The sequence below is a fragment of the Jaculus jaculus genome, chromosome X, assembly GCF_020740685.1.
Source record: "Jaculus jaculus isolate mJacJac1 chromosome X, mJacJac1.mat.Y.cur, whole genome shotgun sequence".
NCBI lineage: Eukaryota > Metazoa > Chordata > Mammalia > Rodentia > Dipodidae > Jaculus > Jaculus jaculus.
Genome location: NC_059125.1, coordinates 105,624,904 through 105,649,764, shown reverse-complemented (window position 1 = coordinate 105,649,764; position 24,861 = coordinate 105,624,904). Strand labels below are relative to the sequence as shown.

At 39.7% G+C, this 24,861-nt stretch overlaps 1 protein-coding gene across 2 annotated transcripts in view; it reads left to right on the top strand.

Annotated features, from left to right (window-relative positions):
• Positions 1–24,861, top strand: part of Trpc5 (transient receptor potential cation channel subfamily C member 5) — a 332,438-nt gene that overhangs the window by 177,907 nt on the left and 129,670 nt on the right. For both annotated transcript variants that reach the window (XM_045140960.1, XM_045140959.1), the window contains exon 3: positions 18,616–19,137. In XM_045140960.1, the coding sequence (XP_044996895.1) occupies positions 18,616–19,137 (522 nt within the window). The remainder of the gene's footprint in view (positions 1–18,615; positions 19,138–24,861) is intronic.

The window sequence follows — 24,861 nt, the reverse complement described above, 5'->3', positions numbered from 1 at the left end:
AAACCACCACATTCTGTCCCTGAACCCCAATGGATTTATAACCATCATACATTGGAAATTGTACTCAGTTCAATTTCAAAGGTCTGCACAGTCTTGACCAATTTAAGATATTAAGACCTACAGTTCAAGTCCAATACAACCAAAGACTGACAGTTTCCAGATTTTCCAATTCTGCCCCTCCAGCTGGGCAGAGTATCCAGGGAACACTTCCATCTTAGGCCAACAGTTCACTCTATGATAGCCCTTGCATTGTCCTGGTATATCCAAAACATCTTGCGGTCTTCATGCAAACCACAGTCCATCTTCCAAAGGCTCTTTCAGCCTATCAGGGTATCAGGCCCTACATCATGCTGCATCTCAGCAGCAGCTCCTGGGACCATGTGCAATTCACAACCACTCCTCACATTTTTCATGATTCTGAAACCAATACCAGGTGTGCAGGACACAGCCATATTCTTAATTCACAGACAAAATAAATCATAATCTTGAAAAGCATGTTTCTTCTCTAGTCAACTCTTTCCAAAAGTATTTGCATTTCTATTATAGTCTTTCCTCAGGCATCCTTTCCATGGTAAAGCAATTGGACCATCTTCCTTTAAGATTGCTAATGTGCTTGACAATAGCAGTTTTATTAATCTAAAGCCAATCTCTCTGCCAGTAAATTTAACTTGCTTAAAGTTTTCTAGCTTAAAATCTTAAATCACTCAGTCCAATATCTCTGGCCAAGCACATCAGTCCATTACAGATTTAACCTTGATCAAATTCTCTGGGCCTGGGCAGCAGGATACAGCCAACCCTTATGCCAGCAGCCCAGTTCCAACAAAGTCCTCTGTAGTCTTTCCTTCCCCTTAGAAAGATCATAAGCCAAGCCTCAAAGTTCAATGCTGTCTGCACTTAGCATTCTCAGACTCTCATCAGAATAGTCCATAACACTTGGCTTACCACTCCAGAATGCATCTTCAGTTGCAAGCACCAAGTCCATGCCTATTCCTCCAAAACAAAGGTTCCAAAAGATCAACATCCACATGATCAGGTTCATCCTAGTTCACTCCTTGGTACTAAGTTCTATAGAAGACAGCTTCAGGTTCACTGAGATGAACTTCCACACCAGGCACAGTTATGGAGGAATGGATATTTATTGAAGCTTACAGACCCAGGGGAAGTTCCATAATGGCAGAAGCTGGCCTGCCTTCACAGGCCCAAGCAGGGAGAGGGAGAAGCACAAGCCTAAAAGCAAAAGCCAAAAGCCACACAGCACACTTCAGGAACTCCAGCTAGGCACACTTTGCATATCTTTAGATTGAAATCTGAAATCCACTACCACACCTTAAGATCCACCCAGTGACATTGTCTCCATCCATGTGGCTGCAGATGCAAACTACAAACAAAAAACTGAATATATTTGGGACCATCTATTCAAACCACCACATAAGTTCATTATGGATATAGGCCTATATTTTTCTTCCCTTGTTGCATCTCTGCCTGGTTTTGGTATTATGGTAATGCTAGCTTCATAAAAGGAGTTGGGGAGGAGTTCCTGATCTCTGATTGTATGTAACAGTTTATGAAAATTTGGTTTCAGTTCTTCAATGAAGGTTTGATAGAATTCAGCTGAGAAGCCACTGAGTCTTGGAATTTTCATTTTGGGGAGGTTTTTGATTACCTTTACAATCTTTATGGATGTGATAGGTTTGTTTAGGAGATTAATTTGCTCTGAGTTTAGTTTTGGTAGGTCATATATGTCTATGAATTCATCCATTCCTTCCAGATTATTCAATTTTGTGGAGTAGAGATTTTAGAAGTATGCCCTAATGATTCTTCCAATTTCTTTGATGTCTGTTTCAATTTCTCCTTTCTGATTTTGTTAATTTGAGACTTTTCTTTTTTGTGCTTGATCAAGTTCTCCATGGGTTTATCAATCTTGTTTATTTTTTCAAAGAACCAGCTCTTTGTTTCATCAATTTTTAAAATCGTTTTCTTAGTTTCCAATTCATTAATTTCTGCTCTAATCTTGATTATTTCTTTCTATATGGAGCTCTTTGGGTTGGATTCTTCTTTTTATCCAGCACCTTTAGGTGGACAGTTAGGTTATTAATTGGGATCTTCCCTGTCTTTGTAATGAAGGAATTTAGGGCTATGATATTTCCCTTTAGGAATGCCTTTACTGTGTCCCATAAATTTTGGTAAACTGCATTTTCATTATCATTTGATTCTAGGTATTTTTTTATTTTTTTTATTTTTTGGTTTTTCGAGGTAGGGTCTCACTCTGGCTCAGGATGACCTGGAATTAACTATTTAGTCTCAGGGTGGCCTCAAACTCATGGCAATCCTCCTAACTCTGCTTCCCAAGTGCTGGGATTAAAGGCATGCGCCGCCACGCCCGGCTGATTCTAGGAATTTTACAATATCTTTTTTTAATTTCTTCCAAGACCTATTCATTGTTTAAGAGTATGTTGTTTAGTCTCCAGGAGCTGCTGGAGTTTGTTATATATCTCTTGTTGTTAATTTCTAGATTTAAAGCACTGTTATCTGACATGATGAAAGAAGTTATTTCAATTTTCCTGACTTTATGGAGGCATGCTTTATGGCTTAATATGTGATCAATTTTGGAGACGGTTCTCTGGACTGCTGAGAAAAATGTGTATTCTGTAGAGTTGGAGAGGAAAGTTTTGTAGATCTCTGTTAGGTCTAGTTGAAATATGATGTTGTTGAGCTCTATTATTTCCCTGTTGGTTTTCTGCTTGAATGATCTGTCTATTGTTAATAGTAGAGTATTGAAATCTCTGACTATGATGGTGTAGGTATTTATTTCTGTTTTATTGTTGAGTAGATTTTATTTTGTAAACTGTGGTGCACCTGTGTTTGGCACATATATATTTATGACTGTGATGTACTCATGTTGGGTCATTCCATTAATGAGTAGGAAGCAGCCTTCTTTGTCCTGTTTGATTACTTTTGACTTTAAGTCTATTTTATCAGATATTAATATGGAAACACCCTCTTGTTTTTATTTCCTTTTGCTTGGAATATCTTTTACCAACCACTCATCCTGAGAAGTTGTCTATCTTTAGTTGTGAGGTGGGTTTATTAAAGACAGCAGATAGAAGGGTCCAATTTTTTGATCCACCATGATAATGTGTGTCTTTTGATGGGTGAGTTAAGGCCATTAATATTTAAGGTTGTTACTATGATATGAGGTTTGAATTAATCCCTGCCCTGATTAGATGTTTTATGGAATTTGGTGTTTTCTTATGTTTTGTACTATTTTTGAGCCTGGCCTATTTTGGTTATATTGATCTTCTTGTTGACTCTTAAGATTGGTTGTTTGACTATTCTGTGTGGAGTATTCCCTCAAGTATTCTCTGTAGATTTGGCTTTGTGTTCATATGATCATAGAGTTGACTTTTTCATGGAAATTTTTCTTTTACCATCTATTATGAGGGATACTTTTGCTGGGCAGAGTAGCTTGGGTTGGAAGTCACAGTTTTTCAGACTTTGAAGTATTCCATTCCAGGCTCTTCTGGCTTTCAGGGTTTCCACTGAGAACTCTGATGTAACTCTGATGGGATTGCCTTTGTATGTTGTGAGTTGTTTATCTCTTGCTGCTTTTAACACTCTCTCTTTGTTTTCGTTGTTAAGAGTTTTAACTATGATGTATCTTGGAGAATTTCTCTTTGGTCCTGTCTGGTGTTCTGCGGGCTTCTTTTATCAGGCAGGCCTCTCTTTTGTGAGATTGGGAAATTTTTCTGCAATAATCTTGTTGAATATGTTTTCTATGCCTGTGGCCTGGATTTACTCTCCTTCTGGTATACCCATGATCCATATGTATGGTTGTTTTAGGGTATCCCACAGTTCCCTCATATTCTGATCACTTGGTTTTTTGAACTTAGGATAGTTTTTGGCCTTCTGATCAAATTCTTCTGTCTTGTCTTCCAGGTTAGAGGTTCTGTCTTCCACATGAGTAACTCTGTTAGTGAGGAATTCTAGAGAGGTTTTTATAATTTCTATTTGATTTTTGTTTTCTCTTGTGTTATTTTGCATCATGTCAATCTCTTTTTTGAGGTACAATTTAAATTCAAATTCTTATGCTTCTTATCACTCATTCTTGATTTGATCAAGTCTTCATTAAGCTTAATCAACTGGTTATTGATATCTTCCATTTCTTGACTCACTTCAATTTATTCGTATCTCTTTGGATGGTTCTAACATTTTCTTCCATCAAGTTAAGCCTACTGTCAAAGGCTGAATGCTCTAGGAGACAATTCTGTTCAATTTAATTGATATGATTGTTGGTTCTTTGATGGTTTTTCTGGTTGTTGTGCTTTCATTTTAGGAATGAATTTCTGTTGATTTCTCTATTACTTCATTGATGATTTCTATTGTAGGACTAGGCATCCTTGATGGAGATCTCAGTTTTATGACTTTTATTGGCTTTTTTGTGTTGTTGTCTACCCATTTTAGGAAGACTTTATTCTTTTGAGGAGGAAGTAAATTCTTGTCCTTTGGCCCATGCACCCTCTCACTCAGGTGAACAGGGATGTTGGTACCCAGTGGCCAATCAAGATACCAGAGCAAAAGGCCTGATTCCACAACTCACACAGGGGCCGGACCTCCCTGAGCAAGGTACAGTGGGACCTACCAAGGCCAGAGTCTGAGAGGAGTCCCTGAACAAAGATCTGGCCTACTTAACTCTTCACCACACCTGCCCACATGAGTCTATCCCAAGGAACCTGAACCAGGAAACTGGGAGGAGTCAGGAAACAGGAGACTGGACTATTCTCTCCACACCACCATGCCTGTCTGCACACTGTCTGCTCTGGAACTCAGACCAGGGAACTGGGAGGAATCAGGAGACAGGGGTCTGCCCTATTCATTCCATACCACCACTCCCATCTACCCATCCATAGACAGACATGTGCAGGGAACCAAGATCAGAGAGATGGAAGGGATCTGGCCTACTGGCTTCACACTGTGGTGCCTGCACATTTCTGCTTAGGGAGCCCAGAACAGGTAACTGGGAAGAGCCAGGAAACAGGTGTCTGGCCTATTGGCTCCACATGGCTGTGTCCCTATTGCTTTTTATTTTTGACAATTCCATATATGTACACAATACACTGTGATCCTTCCACCTACTCTGCTTCTTCCACTTTTCCCCTATCACTAAAACCCTTCTTCACATTAGATCCCCATCTTTCTTCCATTTGTTGTTTATTTTATTTGTTGACCACTAATTTAAGTTAGGATAACTTGAACAATCATGGGGTAGGAGGTTATTTTCTAGAGAACAGGCAATCAATCCCCTAGCGGTTACCCCCATGAAGGATATGACTTGCCTTCTCCCAGAAATTATCAGTTTACATATATGTAATTTATTTTTATATGTCAAGACAGATATTGGTTTTAAATCAAGTGAATTCTGGAACATTACCCTTGCCATGATTTGAATATAGGGAGTAAGCTCCCCAAGTCTACAGGCTAAAAACCTGGTCTCTGAGGTGGATTATTGGAAGGTACTGTGAACCTTCAGAAAGTAGGAACTAATGGGAGATTGGGGGCATACCTTCAAAGGGCTTGTAATATTATAGTCTTTTTTCTTTGTTTCTCACTACTTCCTGGATCATGCTGTGACCACTTGCTTAAAACATGTGCTCATACTTTTGCCAACTTCTCCTTTAGTGGTCAAATAAATGTACCATTCTGGGGCTTGAAACTCCAAACTGTGAGCTAATATTTTTTTTCTTTGTAAATGAATTATCCCAGGAATTCCTCTGATTAACATGAAATTGAGTAATAAAATCCTCAATTAAATTTTGTATATTGTAATTATCTAATATAAATTACCCATCTAGCCAGGCGTGGTGGCGCATGCCTTAAATCCCAACACTTGGGAGGCAGCGGTAGGAGGATTGCTGTGAGTTGAAGACCACCCTGAGACTCCATAGTGAATTCCAGGTCATCCTGGGCTAAAGTGATACCCTACCTTGAACACCCCCCCAAAAAAAATTACCGATCTAGATTATTATATACATTTATCTTGAAATCAGCTAACATGATCCAGAAAATACTGCTCCTGAATATTCTTCTTTAACCAGAGTCTGGGAAACAGATTCTTTACTATCTGATGCCAATGCCTGTCTCCACTGTAGCTCATGCATTCACATGAGTAACTAACTAACCTTATACATAGGCAGAGCAGAATACCATTATTAAATGCTGAAATGTTTCATTTCTGTGTAATAGAGAGCAATGGACTCTCATTCCTAATCATTTCTTGGACTGCTAAAAAATGTTGAACATAGTTTTTACTAGCAGTTAGGAGGGTTGAACAGGTGGAAAAAGAGGAATTCCAATAAAAAGTTATCAGATCAACTGTGTGAAGAAGTATAAAGCAGAGGTTGGGTCTGTGAAGACATCACATTGTGGGTATGGATGGAAAAGGTCTTCTGATTCATTACACATGGGAGGTTTAAATTTCAGAATATTGCAATAAACCTTACAAAGGAAAAACAGGCTCCAGACAAAAGTCCATTGACTAGGGCCTGGAGAGATGGTTTAGCATTCAAGGCACATGCCTGCAAGACCTAAGGACCCAGGTTTGATTTTTCAGGTCCCACGTAAGCCATATGCACAAGATGGTACATGTGTCTGAAGTTTGTTTGCAGTGGTTAGAGGCCCTAGAGTGTCCATTCTCTCTCTCTGTTTCTCTCTCTCTCATAAGTAAATAAATAAATTTTTAAAAATCCAATGATGAGACTGTAGCCAGTGATGAGATGAATGTAAATGAGTGTATCATTTGGACCCTTTATGAACAATAACTTTGTAAAAGCTCAGCCAGTCTTAAAAGTAAGGAAACTGAGGATCATCCATCACTTCATATTACCCTCTGTCAACAAACTTTGGCTGAAAATATAAAGATGGTGACTTTATCTCATTCTATTTACTACACTGAAGTGATGCTCTCTTAACAGATCCATTCTAACTCATACCTTTTAATATAGAAGAATCTTAGCATATATACTTATCTTTTCAGCAAGAAGTCCTTGGGCAAATCCAGCAACAAACTCATTAGGGCCTGAATGCAAAGCCTATGTAGGACACCAACAATCTAACTTCTTTAGTGGTCATATCCTTAGCCCACATCACTGTAAATTCTCAAATTTAATAAAGCCAATTGATGGGACAGGTTTCCTGAGAAATACACTTGTAAATAATATGAAGTCAATCTAATTTATAGCCTGATAATTTCCTTCTCTCTTCTTCCCCAAGCCCTGATAACTTTTTTTATTACCCATGAAAAATATGATTTTTAACTAGAAGCCGAGTATTGCTCAGCATGACTGTGGAGTTCAAAGATAACTCAAATTTTGTTAAGAAAAAATAATTGAACTTTCCCCCTGACCTTAATCTGAACACAAAAGTATACTTCTAATTTCTTTTTATCTTAGAGAGAGAATTGGCACACCAGAGCATCAGCCACTGCAATCTAACTCCAGATGTTTGTGCCACCTAGTGGGCATGTGCCACCTTGTACTTGCTTCACCTTTGTGTGCCTGGCTTTTGTATGATCTGGAGAATCAAACTGTGTCCTTAGGCCTCACAAGCAAGTGGTTTAACCAATAAGCAATTTCTCTAACCCTACAATTTTTCAAATGATTAAATTTTGATCCTCATACATATTTAAAATGAACACATTTCATGGAGTTTGTTTTGCTCATTAACAAGGAGATTTAAAAGTAGAGGTCTGCAAATTATAGTTTGCATGGAAAATCACAACTGTTACCTGACTTAATAAATAAGATTCTCTTGAAGCATGGTCACATCCAGTCATTACAATATTACCTATGGCAATTTTTGGCTGCAATGGCCAAATTCTAGTTTAAAAGGGCAAAATTAGTCACTCCTTGACCTTTCACAGGAAATGTTTGCTATAGACAATCAGAAAATGTTGAAATAAATTGATATGTGCATACAAAATAGTCAACAGTCTGCACAATTATCTACATGCCACTACATAGGAACTATTTGTGTCATAGAGTAGTAAACTCAAAAATAATGGTGTATGGTATTCTGGGCATGGTGGCACACACCTTTAATCCCAGCACTAGGGAGGCACAGGTAGGAGGACTGGTGTGAGTTAGAGGCCACCCTGAGACTACATAGTGAATTCCAGGTCAGCCTGGGCTGAAGCAAGACTCTACCTCAAAAAAGTCAAAAGACAACCAAAAAAAAAAAAAAGTGTAGATAACCTAGAAAATAGAGATACTACACAGGACTTTCAATTTTCTCTTTTTGCACAATGTGAAGTCTTTCTTGATTTTGCTCGCTAAGAAAATGTTCTATACATAGCCGCTGCTAGTAGCAGAATTCAGTCTGCCAGAAAAAAAGAAATAGGGATCATGCTATAGTGAATTGTAAGGCCCCAAAAAGACCTTTGCCTACATCCCCACTAGTCCTCTTCTAGAAATCTGCACCTTTCAGTCAAGAACAACATGTTCTTTTTAGTGTCATCAGTTAAAATACAAATACCCTGTGCCAAGGACAGCTCCAGATATGTTTACCAGAAATTAACAATTTAGTATGAAGAGTTATTTTCCAGAGCCTAGCAGACCTGTCACCTACAAGAATGGGTCCAGGGACCTATGTGAATAACTTATAAAGTGCATAGTCAATGTAATCTACACAGAAATAGTTTAAAATGGAGAAGCCCAAAGAAGTCAGTGCTAGTTAAATTCACATGGAAGACTCTATCAGTTGCTTTCTCATAGCTGTGAAACAATACCCAAACATCCACTGGAGAGATGGCTTAGTGGTTAAGACACATGCCTGCAAATCCTAAGGATGCAGGTTTGATTCCCCAGTATCCATATAAGCTAGATTCACAAGGTGGCACATGCATCTGGACTTTGTTTGCAGTGGTAGGAAGCCTTGGAGTGCATATTCTCTCTGCCTCTTTTTTTTTTCTCTGTTTCTCTCTCTCTCTCTCATAAATAAATAAATAATATATCTAAAGAAAATACCCAACCAGAAGCAACTTGGAAGCAAGAACATTTAACTTGCCTTACAATTTTGAGGTCAAGTTTCATCGTGGCAGGAAAGAAAAGCAGGAGCAGTAAACCAGTGTGTCACATTGCCTAGGCAATTGGGAAGCAGAGACAAAGAACAGGAAGTGGGGCCAGGCTACAAATCCCCAAGCCCTGCCTTAGTGGTATACTTTTTCCAGCAAGGCTCCACTTCCTGAAGTTTCCTCTATCTTCCCAAATAGCACCATTAACAAATATTCAAACATATGAGCCTATGGAAAGGGGCATTTTACATTCAAACCACAATAGAGACTTACATGATCAAGGTGAGGGTGGATAGAAGTTCTAGGTTAACTTATATTAATGTAGGGGGATCATTAAAAAGCACACATAAGACCATGAGGGTCCTTACAGTTTTTCATATGTCACACTTTTACCCAGGACATCATTATCATCAACAGCAAAACTATATGGCAAATCTCAGCATTTGGGAGAATGAGGCAGGAGGATCTCCAGTTGGATTAGAAGCTAGCCTTAGGTACATAGTGAGAGCTTTTCTCAAAAAATAAATGTTTCTAATTTTAAATTTTACTAGAGTGTATGCTTATATTGGGATACTTTTATCAGGTATTTGCTGCGATGGTGATAGAGGTCACCTTTGTTCAGAACCTTGTACGTTCTAAACCCTATGTAGAACATACATGCAAATCACATTTATACCTCACAATTTTGTCCAGTTCCTGTTTTCCCACTTTCTATGCACAGACAGGATATTAAAAGACACAGCAAGAGAAGTATGCCTAAATTTCCCTACAAGAGAGAACTCTTATTTGTTATTTATAATATCTAATACAATGAAAGTACTATCCAAATATAATGACAAGAAAAGTGAACATGTTCCAATGCAATCATCACACCAACCACCACTTCTCAGCCCTATTTTCCTGTCCATCTTTCCGCACTGTACTCTTCCAACACTGTAATTTTCAGTCTCCTTTTCTATCTCTTGTGTTCTGTGGCCTTCAGCCTTCTTCCCTAAAACCTTCTTCTCCCAGAGACAGACGTCTTCTGAATAGTATAACCAAAGCTCCTTGTCTCTTCATCTCCTAATCACATAATGGTTTAATTGCTACATTAGAAGGATCTGATTATCTTGAATCTTAGATCACAATTGTCCTCTTCAGTCTAAAATGTGCCATTAACCTGGATGATTTCATTGTCTATGTTGACAACTCAACCAGTTTCCTGGCCTGTCAGCTTTTAGGTCTCCCCACTTCTACTGACCTCCATGTCCACCCCAGTTCAGCTCTCTCTGCTCTTGGCCAACCCATCATAGGTCATCATTCAGTATTATTCTTGTCTGGACATCATGTCTTCCAGTTCCCACCTTCAAGACAGTCTCCTATCCTCCCTATTTGGCCTCTATCTACCCTTGACTTCCAGGATACTTACAGGTCCCTTGATACCTCTATTTCCTTATAGGCTTTCAATGTTGATAAATTAATTCAGGCCTCATGCTCATTCACCTGAAGTACTTACCCTGGCTCCTGGCACAACTTCAACCATGGATCAATCCATCAACTTGAATTCTCCATCCTAACATCTGGATTCTCAAAGCTGCTAGAACAAGGGGAAAGTTACATGCTTCCCTGTATGGCTGCCTTTATAAGTCCAAAGCCTGAGATTGATCTGAGACTTCAGCGCTGCTAGTCATTCTTCTCATTTTGTCTTGGCCACCTTCCTGTCTTTCTCCTAAACAAATCCTTCACACCCTCAGCTCTTCCCCATGGACCATACCAGCTTCACTCATAGCATCTGATCTCACCTCCTACTTCCGTGAGAAATAATATTTTTAGATGGAAGCCATCCCTTTCCAGCAGCAGTTACCTACTGCTCCATTCATTCTTCCTTGATCCTAAAATCTCTGAAGATAAAACGTTTTTCTTTCAGACCAAGATCAATCTATATTATTTCCACTATGTTAATTACTTTTACAACACTCTAACAAAATGCCTAACATAAACATAAGGGGTGGATATTTTGGTTCACAATTTACAGCTTTCTGCCCATCTCCACCATGCTTTTCTCAGTTCTATCACATTGACAATCAAGATTAACCATCACACCACCTTTCCTCTGGATTTACCTCCTCATAACCTGAGCATCTTGAACTACCCACCAGCACCTTGTTTCCTTGTAACTTCTATCCTAATCCCGATATCTACCTCAAATCCAGGCAGAGAGCTCAAGCTCTAGCTCCAACTTCTTCCCTTTCCCTCAGGGCCACTTCCTGTTTCTTAACCAAGTCCTGAGGTATTAGGCCAGAAAATAAGTCTAGGAATACAGGGAAATGTTGTGGTTTATAAACTGGGGCACAAATGGGGAAGATGTTGCAATTCAAAAATTGACAGAACAGGGACAGTGCCCTAAAAATTGGGATTTGGAATGGAGGAGTCTGATGTTTATCACTTGCACTGTTCCACTACTTCAAGCTTCAAGTTCTCTGGAAACTGGGACTGTGCAGAGTCCTTGAGTTGTACCAGTGGGTACAACTATACAGGATGGGAAGGCATATAAAGGCTGATCTCATCCACTCTTTGGTATCAACTTAGTAGTTGATATTACCTGAACATTTCCACATCCTTATAGTTTCAGACCTGGTCTCTCCATAATGATTCAGTCTGGACTGTGGGTCAAAATCTCTAAATTTAAACAGTGGTATTGTGAAAATCATAACCCAGAGATACCCAATGTTTAGGAGAACTCAATGTAATTCCCTATAGAGTCAGCCAGCTACACCCCCTTAGAGTTTTGTGATATCTACCTTCTCAACTGGACATGGCAAGAGATTTACCCCTCCAAAATTATTATCTCACATTGACCCCAGAATGTGAAGGTTGGTTTTCTTTTATTTTTTTCACTTTTAAAAAAATTTATAAGCCAGGCATGGTGGCGCACACCTTTAATCCCAGCACACAGGAGGCAGAGGTAGGAGGATCACTGAGAGTTTGAAGCCACCCTGAGAACACATAGTGAATTCCAGAACAGCCTGGGCCACAAAGAGACCCTACCTCACAAAAAAAATAATATATATATAAAAAATATATATATATACATATATATATGTATAAAACAGTATATACTCTTTTATCCCCCTTGTCCCTGCTTCCTTTGCCCTGGTTGGGTTTTGTAAGCAAGCATGTTAGCAGGGCATGGTAATACATGCCTATAACCCAAAAATTGGGAGGTGAAGGCTAGAGGATTAATTCAAGGCCAGTCTCAGCCACAGTGGACAGTATGGGCTACATGAGATTCTGTTTCAGAATAAAAAGAGAGAGAGAGATTAAGTTAATGTCATTTCTTTTTGCTATGGCTTCCTATGCCTTTGGGACAGAGCTCCCAAGCTTACTGAGGGAGACAAAGAAGAATATGTATGAAATAGAGGGCAATACATTAGCAGCATCAGTAAAGTGGCTGTCTTAGATGTAACCTAGTGCCCACAATATTTGAGTGCACAGCCCAAAGGTGGATCAAATAGACACATAAAAGCAATAAAACAAAGTAGAGAGCTAGAGATATTTCTCAGTGGTTAAGGCACTTGCTTGCAAAGCCTAAGGACCCATGTTCAACTCTCCAGATCCCATGTAAACCAGATGCACCAAGGTGAGGAAAGTGCAAGGTTGCCCATGCCACTAGGTGGTGCAAGCGTCTGGAGTTCGATTACAGTGGCAGAGACCCTGGTATGCCACTTCTCTGTCTCTCTCCTCTCTCTCTCTCTCTCTCTCTCTCTCTCTCAAAAAAAATAAAAAGAAATAATTTACCATGGCCATTGACTAACCAAAACTTTGGCAAGACCATTCCACACAGAGATCCTCAAGGATCTATACAGAGTGCAGTGAATGAGGTGAGTGTAGTAACCTCCGATGTACAACAATGACTGGGGGAGTAAAGGCATTTTGGGAAACATTCTCCTCTCTGGTCTCAAGTTCTCAGAAAACTTCATGGAGAGAATGCCCCTTATTGACAGAAGAATCAAATCTCACCAGAAAGAATTTCATATTCTAGGTATAAGCAGCAACCTTTCAGCTCACAACATGCTGAGTAATACTCATGGTGCTTCAGTGGGCCTGGAAGCGCTGGCAGAGAAGAAATGAAAGAGGAGAAAAAACAACGTAGAAAGAGTAGGGAAGAGGTAACACAGAGGACAAGATGAGAAACATGTTACAAAGCAGACATTTCATCCACTCTACCCCAGGGAAGCGTGCCCAACACAGTTTCACCCCCTACCACTGGTAGGTTCGGGGCTTGCAATAGTGGACCAAGATGGACAGTTTCTTGAGTGCAAGATCTTATTTAACCTCGGGATAGACGGACATGATCCATAAAAAGGAAGGAAGCTTCAGGTCAGACAATTTCTTGGATCCAAGACTTTATTGTAACAGGGAAAAGGAAGAAGGAAAGAGAGAGGAGAGTGGGGGGGTGGACAGGAAAAGAGGGGAGAAAAGTGGGTGCAATTACCTGAAGTAGAAAAGCGGAAAAGGAGAGTAAACGCCAAGGAGAGAGTTTGGGGGGAAGAGGAAAGTGCCCTGTGAAGGAGGAGCCTGGGGTACAGTATCCTAGAAGGCTGATCCTGTGCCAGTTCTTTTGATGATATATATTTCCTAAAACTCTCAATAACTTTTCAAGCTAGCAGCTGCTCATTAGAATAAGACGTGGTACACAATAAACAGTCATTGAATGATAACTGCTAAGACTATTATTAATGTGGATAACCTTAGCCCAGGGGGGCCCTCAATTACCTCAAACATCCTAGAGTCCCAAAAACTAGCAGGGTCACGTGGTAGGGCAGAGAAAAAGGGATGGATACTGAGCTCTGGGACTCTGAGAACTGCCACTTCCCCCGAACCTTTCAGATTGTAACAGAAATTGAGGAATGTCCCTGTCCAAAGAAAGGACATATTTTCCAGATCTAAGCTCTCTTCTTCCTGGGCAGATTGTGACAAATTGTGCACTTTCCTTCTCTCCCCACCCCAGGCTTTATGCCAATTGTTTATGTTCATTTCCAGGCCCACTCAGACCTGCTTCTTCCTTAGCCTGTAGGCTTATGTTAATTTCTGAGATTATTCTTTCCTGTGTCCAATTTACTTTATGAGCCAAGTTGTTCGCTTCCCGCTGTTTGTAGCTGCTACCTCAAAATGTTTTACAACGTTTGCTCTCTTCTCCATCCTAGCAATTGATGGCCTATGTGCAGCCAGCTTTCAACTATTCATGGCTCATGCAATCACTCAGGAAGGAAGCAGGCTCCTTGCAAACTCATCTTCTTCCACTTGCCTCCCACTCCCACTTTCTGGCCATTTCTGTGCTTAGGAATGTCTTATTCTTTGGAGCGAGGGAGGCAAAAGTGATGGAAAATTACAACTATCCTTTTTATAAAGTCTCACATATCTGTGTTATTATTGGTGGTGGTGTTCAAAAGAATTAAAGAAACCTATTTATTATAACAATATTTCCCTATATTGCAAAAATCCCAATTGTCCCCTGTGAAAATGAGTATGAGTATTGGGAACTATATTCTTTTATTTCCTTAAGAGTAATAATATCCAATATTTCCTATCTGCTGGAGTCCTATCCATGCTTTCAATACTTAGTTTCCCCTTCCGTAAAGCTTCCCTTGACTGTCCTAATCTTTCCTCATACTTTACCTCTTCTATGAGTCCAGTGAACTGTCCTCCAATTCCTCCCTTCCACCCGTCATTCCTTCCTTCTTTCTTTCCTCTCTTTTTCTCTTGTTTTAATTTATTAGTTGCTAGGAGAAGAGGGAGAACAGGCACACCAGTTATATAGGACTTTGGCGTTCAAGAGGGGTTCACCATGTTTATGAGCCCTGATTTTGGGTCAAGTTCTATTTTTAACAAAGAATTGACATAAATGAACTCAATAAGGATTAATTATGAATTATTAAGTTTTTAAGGGAGAAATCACAAATTAGGGAATTTGGGACCTAGGAAGAAGGCTGGAGGAAAGTCATACATATGTAGGTGGGAAATAGGAAACACACACTCACGTGGAAAACGCAGCATAGTCTGTGAGATTGTTTCAAGAGAAATGTCTGGGGCAGAACCATAAATATGTGGAAGCTACAATGTAGGTGCTTAAGTAGGGAGATTTAGAAGAATTATACATAGTATCCACCCTGAGTTTCACCATTGAAGAAAGTTGAAAGGGCAAGTGGTGGTGGCTAAAGAAAGAATAGCACACAGAAAATACTCAGATGAGAAATCAGTAATTAAGAGATTTATACTCACAGTTACCCTGAGTTTAAAGTAATTACACAAGTAACAGGCCTAGAATTAAAGAAAGCACCCACATGGTACAGCTACATTGTAAGAAAAATATACACATGATAGATTCAGAGATGAGAGGATAATCACACATGTAATTAAAGTGAGAAGTTATGCCAAACTATAAAACAGAGACTAGCAGAAAAAAAAAAACACCCAGAGAAAGAAGCAGCATTCTGCTCCCTCAACACACATGCACACAACCAGCCAAGCTGGGTGAGAGGGGAAGCCACTGCCGTATATCCAAGCAGGGATGAGAGGGAATCCAGACAGCCAAGGGTGGAGAGGTATGCAGCCTTTACAGTAATTGAAAATTTATTCTTTCTCTTTAGATTCAGGTATACAAGGGAAAGACCCCATTTGTTTGTAGATTTGAAGGGTAGTGAAGGCAAAGTGCTAGACTATGGACAGCAGAGAGTAGTGAAGCTGAGTCTCCATCAGACATGAGTTCCATTTATGCCAGGATGAGGTGGCATCTGTTCTCTTTGGGCTAGTCTCTAACAGAAACTGCCTAAAAGAAACAAGCTTTCTCTTATTTCTCCTTCACCAGAGCCTCTTGCCACTGCAGATGAACTGCAGATGCATGTGTCACATTGTGCATCTGCTCTGTGTGAGTACAGGGAAATCAATCCCAGGCCATCAGGCTTTGCAAGCAAGTGCCCTTAACAGCTAAGTCATCTCTCCCACCCCTCTTTCTTTTCCTCTTTTCTTTCTTTCTTTTATAGGTAAGGCCTCATGTATCCAAGGCTGGCTTCAAATTTGTTATGTAACTGAGGATGATCTTAAACTTCTGCCACCTCTCAAATACTGGGATTACAGCCATGCACCAACAGGCGTAGTTTATGCAGTACTGGGGACTGAACCCAGCACTTTGTGAATGCTAGGGATCACTCTACCAATTGAGCTACATTTCCAGCCCTTCTTATTTTCTTTATTGGACTGGCAGAGAGTAAGTCTCAAAAGATATGTTTTCAAGTTGGAAGATTTTAAATTTCATTGAACAGATTTTGCAAACTTCCCTGGATGTGATCCTGAATACCTTAATATATCTGCACCTTTCACCTTCACCTGCCATTTACACCAAACATTGTACCACAGACATGGAAGTTATATCACAGGTTCTTTCAAAATTAGCAACCTCTCCCCAAGCCTAGAAATCCTAATTTATAAGAGCACTTCTTCCTGACAATAACAAATTCTCTCTACCTTCCCAATGTTATAGGCACAGGTCTGAAGGTCTCACTGGGTAGGGTGAGAGGCTAAATCTTCCAGGTTCTTGGGTTCCAGCACAAACAATTGTACCAGAGATACATAGTAAGGCATTAGAAATAGAGGCTATTAAGAAAGAAAAAGCGTGAAAAACCAAAAATAATAATAAGCCAGGCATAGTGGCACACCCCTTTAATCCCAGCACTCTGTAAGCAAAGGCAGGAGGATCACCATGAGTTCAAGGCCACCCTTAGAATACAGAGTAAATTCCAGGTCAGCCTGGACTAGAGTGAGACCCTACCTCCAAAAATAAAAAAAGGGGGGGGGGAGAAAGAAAGAAAAGAAAAAGAAGACACTCCTGAGAACAGAATTGGGCTAGCCAGCTGAGAAAAGGTATACACTCAAAAGCAGTATGCCAAGTCTCATGCCACTTTATAGGTCATTTACATAGCATCCACCTCTCCTGCCTTTTCTCACACATGTTCTCTTGCTACATGTATCAAGCAGTTTGGAAAGTTTTAAATCTTCTACTGCCATCACCTTCTTTCACATGTGAATCTTTTTTTATTTATTTATTTGCAATCAGAGAGAGAAAGAGACAGACAGAGTGGGTGCACCAGGACTTCCAGCCAAAGGAACTCCAGATGCATATGCCTATTTTGCACATCTGGCCTATGTGGGTACTGGGGGATGGAAGCCAGGTCATTAGGTTTTACAGGCAGATGCCTTTAACCATCTCTCAGCTCACATGTTAATCTTGATGTTGCCCTCTCTTAATCCCTAAATTCCTGCCATACTAGGACCTAGAGGAAGTTGAATGAACCCTATCTGGCCTTTAGTACCCTAAAGTTTCATATAAATAGAAAATCAATGACACCATCAGAGTTGGATTTAGTTGAACAGTCTTCAAGGTGTTGCTTGTCGGAAGTGTTTCAATTCCAGCATTCTATTAGTTGAATCTGAGTGCATACTAACATTTACTGCATGATGTTTTAAATGAAATGCCCCCCATTGTCTCATGTGTTTTTAAAACTTGCTCCTCAATCAGAGGAAGTGTGTGGCTTGGGGGTGGGCTTAGAAGTAATATAGTCCAGCTCTAAGCACAATAGATAGACTATTTCCTTCCCAGTGATGAGGAGGTGGGTTCCAGGCTTCCTACTCAGGCTCCTCCTATGCTTTCATGCCATGGTGAAGCTTTCCCTCAAAACTGTATGCTGAAATAAACCCTTTTCTCCCATAGGCTGCTTTTCATCAAATGTTTTATCCTAGCAATGAGAAGGTAACTGCTACATTTTATTCCCAAATTTATGTAGGTCTGATCAACTCAGCTCAACTCCAGAAGGTTATGAACAACATCTTTTATTTATGTTTTACTTACTCTCCTCAAACAGAACTGGAAATGTTACAGTGACATAAATTTAAGAGCCAAACTCAACAACCACATTAACTAGAATTGAATTTTGGGTTTGAAATTAAAAGCTTTGTAAACTTAGGTATGTTCATTAAACTCACTCAGTTTCTTCATATGGGAAGGATATCTGCCAACCAGGGTTGTTGTCTATATTAAATTAGTAAATACATGAAATATGCTTAGGAAAGTGTGTGGAACATAGCATTCCACCAACATTAGCTATTCTGGTAAAAAGGAGTGATCTCTTTCTCTCTATCTTGCAAATAAATAAATAAAAATAATTGTAATATTGGGCTGGAGAGATGGCTTGTCATTTAAGGAGCTTGCTTGCAATGCCTAACAACCTGGGTTTGATTCCTCAGTACCCACATAAAGCAAAATATACAAATTGGCAAATATATCTAAAGTTCATTTGCAGTGGCTAGAGGCCCTGACACACATACCCATTCATTCATTCCTTCATTCATTCTCTCTTTCTCCCTTCTCTTCTTGCAAATAAATAAATTAACATTTTTTAAAGGTGTGACAAGAACATGGAAACTTAAGTGCTGAATAACCATGTGATGGACCCAATTCTCCTTCTGCCTCCTAACTTTGATCCTATCCCTTTGTGCTTCTCATTTATTGTGTGTAGGTTCCTACTCTGATGATGGATACACAGTTCTCTGAGTTCACACCAGACATCACTCCCATTATGCTCGCTGCCCACACCAACAACTATGAAATCATCAAATTGCTTGTCCAAAAGCGAGTTACTATTCCACGACCCCACCAGATCCGCTGCAACTGTGTGGAGTGTGTATCAAGTTCAGAGGTAGACAGCCTGCGTCACTCCCGCTCCCGACTCAACATCTATAAGGCTCTGGCAAGCCCCTCACTCATTGCCTTATCAAGTGAAGACCCCATCCTCACTGCCTTCCGGCTAGGTTGGGAGCTCAAGGAGCTAAGCAAAGTGGAGAATGAATTCAAAGCTGAATATGAAGAGCTCTCCCAGCAATGCAAGCTCTTTGCCAAGGACCTGCTGGACCAAGCTCGGAGCTCCCGAGAATTGGAGATCATCCTCAACCATCGAGATGACCACAGTGAAGAGCTTGACCCCCAAAAGTACCATGACCTGGCCAAGCTGAAGGTGGCAATCAAATATCACCAGAAAGAGGTAAGCTGAAGCCATCTATGCTTTCAGGAAAATTTAAGGCCTCCAGTATCCTGAGCATGAAAGCATGAATAGATATTTTTCTACCACTCTGATTTCAAACAAATGCAGATCTTAAAAACAGGTCTATTTACCCATAATGTAGTTAGCCTCTGTATATTTCCTTCATGACCAGAAAGTAGCCACCTGATTCTTTGGAAGGAAAGCAGTCATTCATTCAATATATGTACTGAGCACCTGTTCCAGGTGTTTGGGATATGGAGGCAATGCAGGAGACCTGCTTTCATAGGGCATACAAGATAGTGGTGAGTACTCTGTGAATGATCACTTTAATGACTATGTAGTTACAAAATAAGATAAGTACCCTGAAGGAACAGTGTTCTGTGAAAAAAAAAAAAACATAGGAAATATACTACCCTATATGCTGGGGCTGTGGAGGCATTGATCATGGAAAATTATTCGGACACTGGTAATTCTTTTTTTGAATTTTTGTTTGTTTATTTATTTGAGAGAGACAGAGAAATAGAGAGGCAGATAGAGAGACTGGGTTCACCAGGACCTCCTGCCACTGCAGATGAACTCCAGACTCATGCATCGCTTTGTGCATCAGGCTTACATGGGTCCTGGGGAATCGAACTTTGGTCCTTAGGCTTCACAGGCAAGCGCCTTAACCGCTAAGCCATATATCAAGCCCATTGCTGGTAATTCTTGATGTAATTGAGACCATGATAACCTCTTATGAAGAAGGCTGAGCTATGCATTTAAACACAGAGACATACTCAATGACAGTAATTCTACACAGCACTGGATGATTATCTGCTATGGTGTGCCCTCCAAACTGTTATGGTCTACCTCTTTCAGTAAAGTCAGGCCAAGCCAATCACAGGAGAGGCTCTGCTTTCCAGCAAGGCAATATCTAGCAGGTACTATTCTATGCCATTCTATAAGCAATTTTGAGACTGTCTTAGCAAGCCTGATTTAACTCTTTTAAGGAAGCACCACAGTACCTTGGAAAGATTAGGGGCTGTGGAACCAAAGCAACTGAGGATGAAACTTTAAGGCACTAGATAGTTTGTGACTGGGGACAAGTCATGCAAATCATCAGGAAACCAGTTTCTTATTTTCAAAAAGTGGAGAAGACAATAGTTTCTACAGTGTAAAGGCATTGAGGAAATAAATGAGAAACAGTGATACTCAATGCTTGGCACAGGAAGTGCTTTAACGTCCATCTACATCTCTATTCCATGCTACCTGGAATCAAATTTAGATATGTGGAACTGAGACATCTGGACTGAGGCTCCCAAGAAATCACATGGTGTGTTCATCTGGTACCTTTCACTCAAACAAAAAATTATGCTTTAAAAATAAGATAAAAACAGGTTTAATAGACAATGTTTAAGAGGATAAAAAGTGACAAGGGAGCAACATGGAGAGTGAAAGGGCTGTACCGGATGATCATATAATTGCATAGGCTCACCCTTGAGTTACACTATTTTTGCTATTTACTTTCTTTAAGTTATTTCCCTAAGCCTGGAGTTTCTTGATCTCACTTTTCTGAAAAATGAGGATAGTGGCAGGAACAGGAACATTTACCGCCTTTGAGAAATGGGAAAATTAAGTCAAAACAAACAACTTGCTTATGCATGATACAATGGTGAGCATATTGTAGGCATTTAAGAAATATTGGCAATTATTACTTATTTTCATGTGTACATAATAAAAATCCACAGCATATAGTCTGAGTCTTTGTATCAAAATTATAGTAATACATGTAGCCAAGGTGTGCCACTCTCTTTATCCACCCTCCCTCCTTTTCATGGCTGGATAGCTGAGATGTATGTAATGTTAGTTACTGTGTTATATACTCTACTATAAAGTCTAATATATTTTCCATTCTTTAACAAAAATACTACATATTTCAATTAATAATGCATATTGTAGTTTTGATGATTTTTCACTTTACATAAATTGTTATAATGATTGAGGAAAAAAATAGATGTATTCAAAATGTCAGTTGCTTCTAAATGACAGAATGTTTAATGGTAATAACAACTGGGGGCCAGGAAGGAGGAAAATTATGGTATTAGCACATGATATAACCATACAAAGTTTCTACTTAATAAAAAAAAATAGGTATTGCAGAATGACTAAAGGTTGTCTCCGCCTCACTCAGCATAAAATGAACTTCACTATTTTAGTTTCCTTCTACCTCCACCTAATACTGGCAAATATTTAATTTCAAACAATTTTGTTATACTATCTCATCACTTTTCTTATTGTTAGAATATCTTCCAACTCTCCTATGACCTGAACCCTTCTTCTTATATCATCTTTGGTAGTCAGTCTTAGTTACTGCTTCATTTGGAAACTGCACATTCCTTTCTCACTTTATGGGACATATTTGGCATATAGCCATGGAATCATCCTTGATTTCTACAATAACTGCCCTTGATCCAACATTGAATTCCCCCATATTTTTCTCCTTGCCTTAGTTGCTTTTTGCAGGTTTTTTGTTATTTAATTGCAACATTTACTATATGAACATATAGTGTATTGGTTCTCTTGGTCCTTTTACTGTCATGAAACTTTCCTGCCTATGTTCTTTTTTGTTTGTTTGTTTTTTGAGGTAGGGTCTCACTCTAGCCCAGGCTGACCTGGAATTCACTATGGAGTCTCAGGGTGGCCTTGAACTCATGGCAATCCTCCTACCTCTGCCTCCCGAGTGCTGGGATTAAAGGCATGCGCCACTATGCCCGGCCTATGTTCTTATTATACTTTCTGTTATTACTGCCATTATAGAGTATCTTTGTTAATATATGTTCATACAACAATGTTTCTCACTCATTATTATACCAACACATGGACCAAAGGGTTATATTTCTTTTTGTTTACTTAACTTTGTGTTAGAGATTCTAACATGGTCTGTTAGAGCTGTTTTCAATGTAAATTGAAGTGGAAAATTATACCACTGAAGAACATGACCACCCCCCTTCCATAGCAACCATCAACAACCAAGAGCTTCTGTGGGAAACATGGGCCCCTATGAGCTCTACCTTCATCCATTATGGAATGCTGATGGGTCAATTTGTGTAGGAAATTATAAATAGTGTGTTCATGCGTGTAAGTGCCACACCATGTTCAGAAGACAGCATTCCACTGCACTCCTCCCCACCTTCTAGCTCTTACATTCTTTTAATCCCCTTTACCACCATGTTCCCTGAGCCTAGGAGGGGACATTATAGATGTCCTGTTCATGGTTGTGAACTCAATTATCAATGATTCTCATCATTTTGAGCAGTTATGATCTCTGTATTAACCACTGTCCACTGGAAAAGAAGATTCTGTGATTGAGGTAGCACTAATCTACAGGTATAAATAAATATTTAAAAATGCAGTTTTACATGTCCTTTTAGCATAACAGCAGTGATATGTTCTCATCTAGGTCCTATGGCCTCCAAGACATGAGCTTTTGACCATAGTACTAGACATAAATTTTCTCCTGTGGAACAGGCCTCAAATCCAATTAGAAATCAGTTGGTTACCCCCATCAACTTATGCCACAATTGTACCAGTAGGTGTATTTTACCTGGCAAGTCAGTAGTGTAACACAAAACACCTGCAGCTGAGTAAGGGTGCTGATGATAATTCTCCCCTAGCAACCTGCATAGCAGCTTCTGGCACCATTAAAGCTAGCCTGCAGAGAAGAGACTTCTAATTCAGTTCCTGCTTGATTTACCTATGTCCTACAACCACAGTTTGTAGTGTCTTAAGTAATAGGGATCTATCAGCTGGTATTTATGGGAAATAGAAAAACCTTATAATATTTTGGTGTCCTTTGGACATCCCAACTCCTCCATTCTTTACTTTTGTAGTTTTTTTTTTTTAATTTTTATTTTAGAAACAGAGAAAGAGAGAGAGAGTTGGTGTGCCAGGGCCTCAGCCATTGCAATCAAACTCCAGACATTTGTGCCACTTAGTGGTCATGTGTGACCTGGTGCTTGCCTCACCTTTGTGTGTCTGGCTTACATGGGATCTGGAATGTCGAATATGGGCCCTTAGACTTCACAGGCAAGCTCTTAATAGTTAAGCCATCTCCCCAACCCCCAACTTCTCCATTCTCTAGTGCCATCCCTCAGAACAACCTATTTAAGGTTCTTTTAAAACATGCTGTGATCGCAAGTAGAAAAAGTGAAAAATACCCAGCACAGTTAGATTTTTTTTCAATGAGTTAGAGATTCTCTGACAGAGGAACATCAGGAATGTATACATTTGGGCAAAGGATCAAAGATATATCTACTATACTTTACTCAATGTTCAAAGAGACAACAATGTACTATCTTTTAAAGGCTAAGAGCTAGGATGTAGCTAAGAAGTAAGACTCTAGGTTTGATCCCTAGTATGAAAGGAAGGAAGGAATAAATGAATGAATGGAGGGAAGGAATGAAGGAAGGAAATTAGTTAATTTCAAGCTTTTTATTTCCCTATAAAAATGAGCTATAACACAACTGATTTCTAAAGCTGGCAGCTAGGATATTGTTAGCATTAAAATTTTACAAGATATAGGTTAAGGCACTTACCTGCAAAGCTTAATGACCTGAGTTCAATTCCCCAGTACCCACCTAAAGCCAGATGCACAAAGTAGCACATGCATCTGGGAGTTTGTTTGTAGTGGTTGGAGGCTCTGGTGTGCCCATTCTCTCTGTGCCTATTCTCTCTGTCTGTCTCTCTACTCTCTATCTCTCTCTACTTGTAAATAAATAAAATTATAAAAATAAAATTTACAAGATACAATTTTAAAACAATCCAGTGTTTCCCTAAGTTTAACTAAGAACAAAAATATTTAAAACAATCAAGATCAAGCTGGGTGTGGTGGCACCCACTTACAATCCCAGCACTCCTGAGGCTGAGGTCAAAATATGATTTTGAGGCTAGACAGAGCTATATAATGAGCTATAAATGAGCCAGTTTGGGCTATGCAGTGAGAACCCCATCACAGAAAATCCAATAAGCTCACAAAAGAGTAAGTAAATAAATAGTCAAGATTGGCAGAATTTTTTTATTAACAACTTCCATGAATGTAGACAATATCCCATGGTAATGCCCTCCCTCTCCCCCCCCCCACTTTCCCCTTTCAAACTCCATTCTCCATCCTATCCCCTAACCCTCTCAATCAGTCACTCTTTTATTTTGATGTCATGATCTTTTCCTCCCATTATGATGGTCTTGTGTAGGTAGTGTCAGGCAATGTGAGGTCATGGATATCAAGGTCATTTTGTGTCTGGAGGAGCACGTTGTAAGGAGTCATACCCTTCCTTTGGCTGTTACATTCTTCCTGCCACCTCCTCTGCAATAGACCCTGAGCCTTAGAAGGTGTGATAGAGATATTTCAGTGCTGAGCACTTCTGTCACTTCTTTCCAGCACTATGATGCTATCTCAAGGTCACTGCCATCTGAAAAAAAGAAGCTTCTCTAACTAAAAGTATCATTAATATATGAGCATGAACATTAAGAGAAGTGCTTACTGGGCAGTTTGATAAGCACAATATATACATTTAGCTAGACAGCAGCAGATGTTACACCCCTAGGGCTCATGATTACTCCTGCTTTAAGTTTTCAGTATTAGGGATGTACTACCTCCCTTGGAGTGGGCCTCCACTCCAATTAGAGGACAGTTGGTTTCCACTATGACAGACATGCCACTATTGCCGCCATTGGCTCATTTGGCCT